This window comes from Copadichromis virginalis, linkage group LG3 (assembly GCF_057382275.1).
Source record: "Copadichromis virginalis isolate Kocher_CV1m ecotype Utaka linkage group LG3, C_Virginalis_male_GT1.1, whole genome shotgun sequence".
Lineage (NCBI taxonomy): Eukaryota > Metazoa > Chordata > Actinopteri > Cichliformes > Cichlidae > Copadichromis > Copadichromis virginalis.
The window spans coordinates 15,776,615-15,790,619 of NC_140620.1; the positions used below are offsets into that span (position 1 = coordinate 15,776,615).

Consider the following 14,005-nt stretch of genomic DNA (forward strand, 5'->3'; position numbering starts at 1 on the left):
CGATTGGCTCACAGCAAAGGTGCTGAGAGGAGAAACTGTGAGAGAATGTGATTGGCTCACACAGAAAGATGGAGGCTGGATTCAAACCCAGCACCTTCTTCCAGTCAGACAACAGCATCACCATGCTGCCTCAGGGGGACGTCCACTAAATGGTTATAATGGTTGTAGTTTGTTTCATTAACTAAGCTGCAACACTGACAGCACACTGAAGTAGAGTCGACGTTTTAAATGATATTTTTAATTGATTTGTTGTGAATGAAGTCATAATGTCATAAATGTCATTTATCGATTATCACAGAGAAACTCAAATATCATGTAATCATCTCAGTTAACCTCAAATTATGTCAAAACAACGTTGCTGGTTTCTTAACTTTTGAAAGCACAAAAGGTTTTATGTATTTCTGTGTGTTACACTTAAAAAAACAACTTAATTTTAGTTTTGCAACAAAAGAGGAACTGCAGAGTGTCTAAGTTCATATTCTGGAATAAATTTATCACATGAATCATTAAGAGGTTAGAAATCCACCAATAACTCTCAAATAGAGGAAGAATACGTGCTCAGAGGAAGAGGGCGGGCTTTACTTGGTGTCAGTGACAGAAATGAAAAAAAGCTCAAATGAGTGAGAAGGACGATGAAGGAAACATCTGTGCTGTGTCTGCTCTGTAAGTAGAATCTCTGTGTTTGTTTGAATTCTTGTACTTTGACTGTCTGCTCTCCTGATAACTGATGATGGAGGAGAAGACATGAAAAACAAATCAGGCTGAGTTCAAGTTCAAACACCACGAGGACCAACTGCAGGTCTGAAGTTTAACAGAGTTACTGATGAATTTATGAGTGAAAAGCTGAAATAAAATGTTGGTGTTTGTATGAACAGAGCAGAGTGGTGCACTCTTACGTGGACCTCAGTTTAGTGCTAGTCTTTTGTATTTACTAATACATACAGTTACATATTATTATAACATAACTGTATGTGATTCCTTGTGTAACAGTAACTACATTAGAGCATGAAATATGAAATGATGTGATCAGTTTTATTTTAGAATTCATTATTATCAAATATTACGAAGTTGTTCTTTATGTTCACCTCAAATCAACCTGAGTGTCATTTCTCTTTAGTTCTGATCTCACTGCTGAGCTGCACAACAAACCAAGGTCAGTAACCTTCTTCTGTCACAGTTTAAACCTGATAAACTCTGACAGGTTTTACACATTTGGATTAAATCTTTCAGTAAAGATCTCAAAGACGTGATCATCAGTTTTTCACTTTAACCCTCACAGCTCGTCTGACTGTGAGTCCCAGCAGCTCTCAGTTCTTCGAAGGAGACTCTGTGACTCTGAGCTGTGAGGAGGACGACAGCTCTGCTGGATGGACTCTGAGGAGAAACACAAGCAAACGACAGAGGACTCAGTGTGGAAGTACATGGGGAAAACCAGCTGGTTCTTCCTGTAACATGACTTTGATGGTGCCTCATGAAAGTGGAGTTTACTGGTGTGAGTCCAGAGAGGGTCCCATCAGTAACATGGTTAACCTGACAGTCACTGGTAAGCTGAGTGTGTGGAGTTAGTGTTGATGAAGCTGTGTGTAAATGGATGAAATGCTGTAGTTTGTCTCTGTGTTGAGGTGGATCAGTGATCCTGCAGAGTCCTGTCCTCCCTGTGATGGAGGGAGATGACGTCACTCTGCTCTGTAAAACAAAGACCACTCCCTCCAACCTCCCAGCTGCTTTCTATAAAGATGGCTCCCTCATTGGGAATGAGTCAACAGGTCACATGACCATCCAGCATGTTTCCAGGTCTGATGAAGGCCTCTACAAGTGTGACATCAGCGGTCATGGAGAGTCTCCATCCAGCTGGATCACTGTCACAGGTGACACACTCACCTCTCTGTGTTTCTGCAGGTTCAACATTCACAATAAACTAATGATTACATGTTGTTTATTTAAGGGAAACCTACAAACACATCTCCATCTACTCCCACACCTATATATACATCCACCTCTATCCCTACATCAGCCTCTCCTCCGCATCTTGTTCTTCCTGTGTTAATCTCTGTTGGGTCAGTCTGTGTTGTGGTTCTACTGGTGTTACTGGCTCTACTGGTGAGAAGAGATGTTGACCTGAAACCTGAAGGTGGGTTGTTGTCAGTTTGTATTACCGGCACTGCATTGAGATTATCAGTTGTTTCGAATTTAAAAAAAGCTCATTTGAATAGTTTGATTCAAATGTGGCTCGTCTGTATTTTAACTGGCCCAGACAACAGGTGTCAAAGCTGTAACTGCTCAGATGTGTTTGATTTTGGTTTTGGTGACACACAAGTTGTCAAGAAATTGTAATGTTAAAGGTGTGGAGAGAAAAATGTCGTCATGTGTTTTTCTTTCATTCTCTCAGACTGGGTCTTAATGTGATGATTTGTCTTCATTAAATATATTTTTATTACCTCATGCGTGTAAAACCACAGCAGCAACTTCCTGTTGCTGAAAGTTAAATGCAGAGTGACACTTGCAACACAGGAAAAAATGTAACATAGATTAACTGGAAACACTTTATCTGGGATCTTAGGTGGTTTCCAGTCTCAGAGAGAATTTTGTTGTTCTGGTTAGACTGCTTACTGCCGCGTGTGCTACTTTGTCTAATAACAGTTTTCATGTTGGGACAACATATTTGCTTCATGATGAAGTGTGTCTGATTGTATTGAAAGAAGATGGCAGCTTTGTGGACACCAGGTTCTTTTTTCACACAAAAGCCGGCGGTTTCTGTTATTCAGAGGTGTTAAAATGAGGAAAAAGCAAAAACCTGCTGCTCTCTGTAAAAAAGGTGTGATTTTTTTAGACATTGCAAGTAATAAAGAAAATGTGCAGATTTCATTCCTGCTGTAATCTAAATGTGTTTTATTTTGCAGAGATTTATACAACTGTGGTTTACTCAGCAGTGAGAGCTGAAGACGTCAGTATTGGAGACAAAACCATCAGAAAGAGGAGTCCAAGGTACAACTGCTCTTTAACAGAGACAACCCAACCGCACAACCTGTTTCCACACATCAGGCTGAGCTAAGCTAACCACATCATTGCTCAGTCTTCGAGCTCAGACTTGTGAGCTCTCCGTGACAAATGATTTCCTGTTAAGTTGTCTAGTTCATTTAAAGAAACATGAGCAGCAAGATGTGAGCTTCATTAAATTCACCCCTGTTGGCCTTGAAACAATGCTGAACAATAACTATGATATTATGTTTTAAGTTTTAATACATTTTTATACAACAAATATCATCACAATAATAATAATAATAATAATAATAATAATAATAATAATCTCTGTGAGCCAAAAGCTCAGAAAGCAGAGTGCTCTAAACACTCTACCACAGTCTATTTTTATTTGTCTTTGTGTGTGAATGATGTCACAGAGGCAGGGTATCAATATGTCCATCTCAACCATTAAAGCCCCACCCACATGCTGTTTAATCAACCAATCAGAAGAGAGTTTTGATTAAAGGGACAGGAGGGAACACAGCTGGCATCAGACAGAGGCTGCACAAAGGCCCCATGTAAAGACGGATTATACTGAACTGTGAATCATGCAAAGCTACTGTAGTAGAAAAGAAAAACATGCAGCTGGAAATTGGCAGAAAATGTCCACCTCAAATGTAAAATACAGCATCTGTTATGTAATATCAGATTAAAGATACCCTAACTTACAGTGATGTTCAAAATTTATTGGATATAATTTTTGTAGTTTTGCATCGATGCACAAACACAGCAGGTTTAGAATCAATTAATCAAGATGTGATTGAAGTGCAAACTTTCAACTTTACTATTGCATTCATTGTTTAGGAATCAGTACGAGTGAGGTAGGCCACCAACAGTCTGAAGACAACCTGCACAAGAGCCAAAAGACTCCATAAATGATATAAATGACTTTCTTGGCCTTTTCTGGGGGAAATGTACTAACGGAGTAGAGAAGGTCGTACAACAAGGTCTCTGAGTTGGTAAAAATAAGGTCAATTGCTGTGAATATCTTATATCAGAACGTCAACCCCAACCAACATCTGAATTAGACAACAATGTTATTCATATGGAAGCTCTGTGATGTGTATCTGAGCTGGTTCCCAGTAATGTCTGAACTGGGACTGTGTGTGATGCAGAGAGGTGGAGACTGGAGGTCTTGATTGAACTACAAAGCTTGTAATCATGTGTTTGAACTGTGTGTGTTTGTGTTCAGACTTTAAACCAGAGCCAGGCGTCATCTACTCTTCACTGAAGTAGTCCACCAGTCCAACCACTGACGTCCAGTTGCTGGTCTCTAACTGGTCTCCCGAGCACTTCAGACCAGAGGACATCCACAGATTTTTACATGTCTTAAGTCTTTTTTTTCTCACTGAGAAAACCCATAGACCCATAGGACTCAAAAATTGCATCATGGATTTTTTAAAGTGTCCTTTAATAAGGAATCACAGCTTCATGGTTTTATAAAAATGTTTCATGTCTTAAGAATTATGCTTTTTATGTGTTTTTTTTGTAGAAGTGAAATGAGTTAAACAACTCAAAAAAATACATACAACACATTTTAACTGGAATTTTAAAAAAATGCATTTTGCAGCAAATCTGCAGTAGGAAAATAAAAATGTGATTTGTATTTCTTTTTTTTGATTTCTTAGCACTTATTCCCATGGCAAACGCCTTGCTTCTGAGGGTTTGTTCTCATTTGTTTTAAACATTGATGCTTCCTGATATATCTGGTTTCGTTATGATTTAATTATGATTATATCACTGTGGAATTTCAGCATATTCAGACAAAGCTGCTGAAGATGATTCACATACACTGATATCAAAGTATCACATACCAACAGCAGACAGTCAAACAAAGCAGAAGTAATTTGGGGGGCCCCAGGGTGAGGTGTGAACTGTATGTTCACTTCATTCAAACATGGAGATTTGAATCTCTCTGTTTTAAATCTCCACTGCTTTTTCCAGCCTTAACATTTTTAGCAACATCATGTTTGTCTTTATTGCCAAGAGCGATTTAGCTTTGATGAAAGGGTGCAGTGCTAATTTATTAGCTAGTGTCAGATAGCTTGGTTATCAAGCTGCTTCCATAGACTGTAAGGAGTCAACAGAAAGGCACTGATAGCCGCTAAATAGAGCTTTGTAACATAAAAACAAGATCCTAGATTTAAACTTACCAGAACTGGTAATGTTTGTTTATGCAATAAGCCACATAGTATTGGTTACACATTTGCATTAAAAATACCCCCAAAGCACAAACATGGTCCAGAGGTCCAATTGGCTGAGGTGAAGCCTAACAGACAGTTGGCAGTTACAGCAGCCTGTGTCCATCGACCTCTCAAAGAGGCCACGCCCCTAATAATGCAAACTTTCAGGCTCATTAACATTTGAACAGCTGCGTTATGAAGGCATTCAACTCAGGCATACTTCAAATGAAGGGTAGTGTTAGCTATAGAGACCAAATATATTTTTAATAGCAGGTTCTATACATTTTTATTTCTGCTGTAAAGTTGAACATGTTCACATGAGTGTCTATGGAGAGTGACTGACTTTACAAATCTCATGTGGACATTAGAGGAACTGCAGCATTTGGTGCTCTTGGTTTGTTCAGTGTTGTAGTGGGAGGAGTCAGAGACACAGTTGGACGGAATTAAGATTTAATGTTAAATTAGGTTAACATTAAATTAGATTAAGATTAATTATGTCATAGAAGCAAAAGTAGCTGAATTTAAGAAACTGGAAGCCTGTGACGATGTGTAAAATAAACCCAGTTTGGATTATGAGTAAATGATTTTACATTTAACAGCATGATGGTATCAGTCAAATATATATCAGTCTGTCTGTAGATTTTCACACCATGTTAAGTTCTGTGTGTTTGTCGTCTGTGGTTAACACTAACGAGTCTGCGACTGTTTCTGAGGAAAAAAAGCTTCATCTACGTGTGCTTCAACACAGAGGTGTGAATTTTAAATAGAGGAAGAAACACGTGAGTTATTTGTAAGAGCATTTCTGTAAACTCACACAGGTCAGACACTGTTATCATATTTACTAAACATGAAAATATATTTTATTATTTGTGTAAATTAAGCACATTTCCTGCCGTATTATTCACAGTTTTCCTTTTAACATTTAGTCTTTCATATTTATGACACCAGCATCTTACATTCCTTCTGTCTCAGTATCTAAATTCTGAGCCTACCTCTGGTAAAGTTAATATTTTAATAGTGACGGCCTGTTAGTCTGATTGGCTAACATGTGAGCTGACTTTAATATCCTGTTAGTGCAAATAACCAACATTCAGCTTTTGTGAGGAACTGAATGCAGATCATTCAGTTCCTCCTTTATCAGGTGTGTTTATCTCACATTTGACTTCATGTTAAACTATTTTAAATTTCTAAAATAACCTGAGCAGTAACTGAAAACACTCTGAGTGTTTTATATAAAGATTTGTGAGTGGCAGCAGTTTCATGTCTGTTCTCAGCTGTTTTGTCTGCAGTGACGTCCTCTGTGTGTTTTACTGTGCAGACGCTGATCCAGCTGCAGTTTACTCAGCAGTGAGAACTGAAGACGTCACTTATGGAAAAATCATCACAGACAAGAACAAACGATCACAGATAAGAGGTAAAGCTGCTCTTCTTCACTTCTGCATAAAAAGGTCCTGATGATGTTCACGTGGTTTTTATCCGTCTGTGTTCGAGTGTGTTTCAGAAGTCGCACAACTTCAGCTCACACATAAGTTCTAAAAAAGATGAGTTAGTTGTTAATATGAGTTATATGAAGAAGAAGAAGGCTGAACAAAACAAAGTGTTCTCAGCCTCCCGAACTGTCCAATAACGCAGTGAATCATTTTAAAACCTTTTACTTCTTTTAACTTCTGCAAACTGAGTTCAGTGAAACGACAGCAGAAGCTTCCTGTTGTTGGCTGCAGTCAGACTGAATCTGAGGACACTGACGAGAACGTGTCGGCTTTCTTCCTTGTGGTTAGTGTGTCGGTCTGCACTGAAAGAAGATGGCGTCACAGCTGGGAGGCCAAACCAGGAGAACGGACTCACAGACACAGATGGAGGCACTGATAAACATGATAACAAAATATACAACTTGAGACTCAAACCATGAACTGTGAATTATGATGCAAACGTGAGCTATGAAATAAACAGGAAATACTATGAAGCAGTTTTCACTTGAACACTGTGACTTTGGGGCAAAGGGGTAGTTAGACTGAGGGGTTGGACCAGGAGGCTCAGAGTTACAGTAATGAGAGGAGACGAGGTTCAAAAGGTGTTTGGATGCAGTTCAGGTGAGTGAAAACGAGGTCGTGAAATGTCTCACTTATTGCAGGTGGATTGATGGCGTGGAGAGGGTAAGTGAACCAGGTGAGCAGAGATAAATCTAGAGGAATCAAGTAGTCGAGTTAGGTGAGTGAAGTGAGCATAAGGAGTGACCAAGAAGCTGCCAAGAAGACCAGCATCCTACTGAAGGTGAGTGTTGAAGGTGAGTCATGTTTCAGCGAGGTGACCAGGTGGATTACTGTAAACAGAGAGAGCACAAGATGAGCAAAGTTTCACGAGCGCTGTGGCGGCCCACACTAACAGAGGTTAGAGGAAGATCTGGCAAAGAACCATCGCTGGTCTTAAGTACCAACAGCTTGATTGCCAACAGGTGTGGACTGCACGCTGGATTGCGGTGACTCCGCCCAGAGGTGGAACCACTGGCTCTTTGGAAAAATATCTGCACTCACCCACCGATCATTATAAATACTGTTTAAACACAGCTGTAACATGCAGTTAGTGTATAAAAATGTGTGAACAAGACATCTTCTTCTTCGTCTGAATGCAAAATATTTAAGATAAAACCCAGATGAGAAGTTTCCACACAGCTAAAGCTGCTTCTGTCAGACTGAGGATGGACTGAGGAGCTGCACCAATATCAGATTAAATTATTGTGAACTATGAATTCTGCAAAGCTGCTCTGGACAGAGAGGCTGCAGACTCTGCTGGTGGTTCCTGTGTTTAAGTCTCACAGCTCGGCCTGTTGAGGGGGAGACAAGAGAGACACAAGCTGATGGTCTCTGTGGGTTAAAGGTTTGGGTTTTGTTTATTTCATCCATGTCTCACAGCTAATGTTTGTGGAGTGTGGAAGTGCTGTGATGTGTCACTGAGTGTCACTGAGTCTGACCTGAAACTTTGCTCCACTGAAGTTCCAATTAAGTTTTTCATTAGGTGGTAGTTCCTGGCACCGGGTACTTCTGTAGTACCTACTTTGTTGGGGCTCTAAGCAATCTGAAAATGTGACATGAGCAGACTATTTTCCACCAACTGGCTGTCAGTGGCATCTCATGAGTCATGAGATGAGTTCTGGCCGTTTAGCAGAGATTTAAAGTTATTTGCACCCTTGTAGGTGGGAAACATTGCGTTCTTGTGAGAAATGTGTAGTGGACTCCACCGCCACTGACCAATATTTATTAGGGTGTGACGGGAACTTGTGGACAGGTAAGGAAAACAATACAGTTGGAGGGATATTCCTGTGTTTTACTGTCCAGCGTAAGTCATCTCCTGCTTTCATTTACAGAGTACCGAGCTGCTGCTTTGCCAAGTGGATTTCTGGCTGCGGGCAAAGGACCCGACACATCAGTGTGTTTTAATTTGTTTTAACCTGGTGTAAATCGATGGACTGTGACTGCTGTGGCTGTCGATTGTGTTTGCTTCTTGTTTTATTTTTCTGTATCAGTAGACACAGCAGATATTGATTGTCTTTTAGTTTTTTACATGAAAACACCTTTATATATATATATATATATATATATATATATATATATAAAACACCCAGCACGCCCCTGCGGGCGGTTTATCCTTCAAGCTCGGGTCCTCTACCAGAGGCCTGGGAGCTTGAGGGTCCTGCGCAGTATCTTAGCTGTTCCCAGGACTGCGCTCTTCTGGACAGAGATCTCCGATGTTATTCCCGGGATCTGCTGGAGCCACTCGCCTAGCTTGGGAGTCACCGCACCTAGTGCTCCGATTACCACGGGGACCACCGTTACCTTCACCCTCCACATCCTCTCGAGCTCTTCTCTGAGCCCTTGGTATTTCTCCAGCTTCTCGTGTTCCTTCTTCCTGATATTGCTGTCATTCGGAACCGCTACATCGATCACTACGGCCGTCTTCTTCTGTTTGTCTACCACCACTATGTCCGGTTGGTTAGCCACCACCATTTTGTCCGTCTGTATCTGGAAGTCCCACAGGATCTTAGCTCGGTCATTCTCCACCACCCTTGGGGGCATCTCCCATTTTGACCTCGGGACTCCTAGGTTATACTCGGCACAGATGTTCCTGTACACTATGCCGGCCACTTGGTTATGGCGTTCCATGTATGCCTTGCCTGCTAGCATCTTGCACCCTGCTGTTATGTGCTGGATTGTCTCTGGGGCATCTTTACACAGCCTGCACCTGGGGTCTTGCCTGGTGTGATAGACCCCAGCCTCTATGGATCTTGTACTCAGAGCTTGTTCTTGTGCTGCCATGATTAGTGCCTCTGTGCTGTCTTTCAGTCCAGCTTTGTCCAGCCACTGGTAGGATTTCTGGATATCAGCCACCTCCTCTATCTGCCGGTGGTACATACCGTGCAGGGGCCTGTCCTTCCATGATGGTTCCTCGTCTCCCTCCTCTTTCTTGGGTTTCTGCTGCCTGAGGTATTCACTGAGCACTCGGTCAGTTGGGGCCATCTTCCCAATGTATTCTTGGATGTTCGTTGTCTCATCCTGGACTGTGGTGCTGACACTCACCAGTCCCCGGCCCCCTTCCTTCCGCTTAGCGTACAGCCTCAGGGTGCTGGACTTGGGGTGAAACCCTCCATGCATGGTCAGGAGCTTTCTTGTCTTTATGTCAGTGGCTTCTATCTCCTCCTTTGGCCAGCCTATTACCCCAGCAGGGTACCTGATCACGGGCAGGGCGTATGTGTTGATGGCCCGGATCTTGTTCTTACCATTCAGCTGACTCCTCAGGACTTGCCTGACCCTCTGCAGGTACTTGGTGGTTGCAGCCTTTCTAGCGGCCTCTTCATGGTTCCCATTTGCCTGCGGGATCCCCAGGTACTTGTAACTGTCCTCTATGTCTGCAATGTTGCCTTCTGGTAGTTCAATCCCCTCAGTTCTGACTACCTTCCCTCTCTTTGTTACCATCCGACTACACTTCTCCAGTCCGAACGACATTCCAATGTCATTGCTGTATAGCCTGGTAGTGTGGATCAGTGAATCGATGTCTCGTTCACTCTTGGCATACAGCTTGATGTCATCCATGTACAGGAGGTGGCTGACAACTGCTCCGTTCCGTAGTCGGTATCCGTAGCCAGTCTTGTTAATGATCTCACTGAGGGGGTTCAGGCCTATGCAGAACAGCAGTGGGGACAGAGCATCTCCTTGGTAGATCCCGCACTTGATGGTAACTTGTGCTATGGGCTTGGAGTTGGCCTCTAGTGTTGTACGCCACATCCCCATTGAGTTCCTGATGAAGGCTCTTAGGGTCCCATTGATCTTGTACAATTCTAGGCATTCCAGTATCCAGCTGTGGGGCATTGAGTCATAGGCCTTCTTGTAATCAATCCAGGCAGTGCACAGGTTGGTCAGTCTGGTCTTGCAGTCTCGGCTGATTGTTCTGTCTACCAGTAGCTGGTGTTTTGCACCTCTGGTATTCTTGCCAATTCCTTTCTGTGTCCCGCTCATGTATTGACCCATGTGCCTGTTCATCTTAGCCGATATGATGCCTGACAGGAGCTTCCATGTAGTACTGAGGCAGGTTATTGGTCGGTAGTTGGAGGGGACCGGTCCCTTCTTGGGGTCCTTGGGGATCAGGACCGTCCGGCCTTCAGTTAGCCATTCCGGGTGTCTCTCGTTAACTAGCAGCTGGTTCATTTGTGCTGCCAGACGCTCGTGGAGTGCAGTCAGCTTCTTCAGCCAGTAGGCGTGAACCATGTCGGGCCCTGGTGCTGTCCAACTCTTCATACTGGAGACCCGTTCTTGGATATCTGCCACTGTGATGGTTACTGGACCCTGTTCAGGGAGGTTGCTGTGGTCTGCCCTCAGCTCCACTAGCCGTTATGGGTTGCGTCCTTCTCCCATATGCTCTTCCAGTATTGCTCCGTCTCCAGCCTTGGTGGTGCTGTTCTCTTATTGTTCCCTTGCCACTGAGAGTACACCTTTGCTGGTTCTGTGGAGAACAGCTGGTTTATTCTCCTGCCTTCTATCTCTCTGGTGTACCTCCTCAAGCGGCTGGCCAAGGCTGTGAGTCTTTGCTTGGCAGTTTCCAAGGCCTCAGGTATGGACAGCTTGCTGTATTTCTTAGGCACCTTATTTGTCGCACCTTTCTGCAACTCCGTTAGTTGGCTAACCTCCCTCCGTGCTACTTTGATCTTGCCCTCTAGCCTCCTTCTCCATGGAGGGTACTGCCCCTTGTGGCTGTTCAACTTGTAGCCAAGCATCTCACTGATCACTGCTGCCGTATTGTAGATCAGCTTGTTAGTGTCGGTAATCGTGGTTGTAGGTATTGCCCGTAGTGCTGCATTAACATCATCTAGCAGACCTTCTGAGGGTACTTCACGTAATCTTGGTAACCGGCTACGGGGGATCCAGGTTTCAAGCTTGGCCATGATCCTATTTTTCAGGTCAGTTCCTCTCGCACTCAACGATCCTTCTCCTATCGCACTTGGGGCTATGTACCCAATCTCGGGTGGGGGTGATGATATCTCCCCCCTGACCTGGCGTCCTGACTCCTCCTTGCCGTAGCATTTGTGTTGTACCTCGTCAATCTCTAGCTGTGAGAGCAGTCCCTTCTTTCGAATGTTGGAACACTGAGCTACTAGTTGTTTCGCCGTCATTGTGGATGTTGGGTATCGAAGAATCCATAGGTCCCTCATCCTATTCATGTAGCCCCTTCCGCCGGGGTTACTTGCGTAGTAGCATTCCAACAACGCCCTGTTTTCGTCCCTTGCCCACCGATGCCTTCTTGTTCCAGTAGCCCACTTTTCGTCAGGGTGCCCTGGTTCCTCAACACCTGACGCGGACCTTGTTGATCCGGGCGACGTCCGAGCCGGCATGCCTTCATATTTATCTGTCTCGCTCATGTCTGCGGTAGGCTTGCTTAGCATAGGGGGTCTAGCCTTAGGACCCTTACTGGATACAGACGCCCCAGGCAGGAATCGAACTTGCGATCCTCTGTTCCAAAGGCGTGTAGTTTAACCACTACGCTATCCATATATATATATCGTTGCAGACAGTGAAGACGCTGCGTGAAATACAAATCCTTTTTTCTTTCAATTGTAGGCAGGGACATTACTGGGTATTCTTGTATAATGCTACTGAATAATTTATGTTATTATTATTTTTTTTTTTTTCCTGGGGACCCCGTGACACCCCATCGAAGAGCTGTGGATCTCTTAAGATCTAAAGATGTTAGGTTTGCAAGGCCATGTTACTCCTAAATTACATTACATTACAAGTAACGCGTTACTGCCCATCTCTGTTTATGTCACAAAGGCACATTTGCAATGTAAACACTGTCACTAAGTAGAAAACCAGCAGAGTGATACACCTCCTGTTGTCAGGCCTGCAGGTTTATCCCTGTGCTGTTCTGTCTTTTGGTGGAAAAACATGTTTTTTACTGGCACACATCATTTGTGGGGCATCTTATTGTGACACCTGATTGTTCTCTTATTTTAGTTTTAGTAATATTTTTAAATGGTTGTACAAAATGACTTCTGTGCTAATCACAGTTTGGCCATAACGAACACCCTGTTCGAACATAAGAGTGTCCATAAGTGCACGTGGCACCAGGGTGCTCTAGGCTGTAGGTCGATGATCGATTTTGTAATCGTATCACCAGACCTGCGACCATATGTTCTGGACACTCGGGTAAAGAGAGGGGCTGAGCTGAGCTGAGTTGGATCAGGTGGCGGGGGAGGACGCTGGACAAACCTGGTGCACCTAAACACGTAGTGAGGGTGTGCTGGGAACGTCTAGCAGAGGCCCCAGTCCGCGAGATCTTCAACGCACACCTCCGGCAGAGCTTCAACAGCATTCCGAGGGAGACTGGGGACATTGAGTCCGAATGGACCATGTTCAGCGTCTCCATTGCCGAAGCTGCTGCATTGAGCTGCGGCCGCAAGGTGGTTGGTGCCTGCCGCGGTGGTAATCCCCGAACCAAATGGTGGACACCAGAGGTGAAGGGAGCCACCAGACTGAAGAAGGAGTCCTATCGGGCTAGGTTAGCCTGTGGGACTCCGGAGGCAGCCAACAGGTATCGACAGGCCAAGTGGAATGCAGCTCGGGCAGTGGCTGAAGTAAAAACTCGGGTGTGGGAGGAGTTTGGAGAGGCCATGGAAAAAGACTTTCGGACTGCCTCGAAGAGATTCTGGCAAACCGTCAGGCGTCTCAGGAGGGGAAAGCGGTGCTCTACCTGAACTGTGTATAGTGCTGGCGGAGTGCTGCTGACGTCGACTGAGAAAATGGCCAGGCGGTGGAAGGAATACTTCGAGGACCTCCTTAATCCCACTGACACATCTTCCGAGGAGGAAGCAGAGTCTGGGGATGAGGGGAATGACGCACCAATTTCCGGGGGCGAGGTCACTGAGGCAGTTAAACAACTCCTTGGTGGCAGAGCCCCTGGTGTTGACGAGGTCCGCCCCGAGTTCCTGAAGGCTCTGGACGTTGTAGGGCTGTCCTGGTTGACACGCCTCTGCAATGTTGCGTGGAGATCAGGGGCAGTACCTGTGGACTGGCAGACCGGGGTTGTGGTCCCCATCTTTAAGAAAGGGGACCGGAGGGTGTGTTCCAACTACAGGGGGATCACACTCCTCAGCCTCCCTGGGAAAGTCTATGCCAGGGTGCTGGAAAGGAGAGTTCGTCCGCTAGTCGAACCTCGGATACAGGAGGAACAATGCGGTTTTCGTCCTGGTCGCAGAACACTGGACCAGCTCTTTATCCTCTCCAGGATACTTGAGGGTGCATGGGAGTTTGCCCAAC

At 44.3% G+C, this 14,005-nt stretch overlaps 1 protein-coding gene across 2 annotated transcripts; it reads left to right on the forward strand.

Annotated features, from left to right (window-relative positions):
- The first annotated feature begins 541 nt into the window (after positions 1–541).
- LOC146713022 (Fc receptor-like protein 5) lies at positions 542–4,638 on the forward strand. Of its 2 annotated transcripts, none has more exons than XM_085452340.1 (7): positions 542–663; positions 1,118–1,153; positions 1,280–1,543; positions 1,623–1,868; positions 1,946–2,131; positions 2,901–2,985; positions 4,214–4,638. In XM_085452340.1, the coding sequence occupies exons 1-7, from the start codon at positions 633–635 to the stop codon at positions 4,218–4,220; spliced, it is 855 nt and encodes a 284-aa protein (XP_085308466.1). In that variant the 5' UTR covers positions 542–632; the 3' UTR covers positions 4,221–4,638. The 2 variants fall into 2 exon arrangements, with proteins under 2 accessions (XP_085308466.1, XP_085308467.1); XM_085452341.1 differs by having other exon boundaries at positions 2,015–2,131.
- The last annotated feature ends 9,367 nt before the right edge of the window (positions 4,639–14,005 follow it).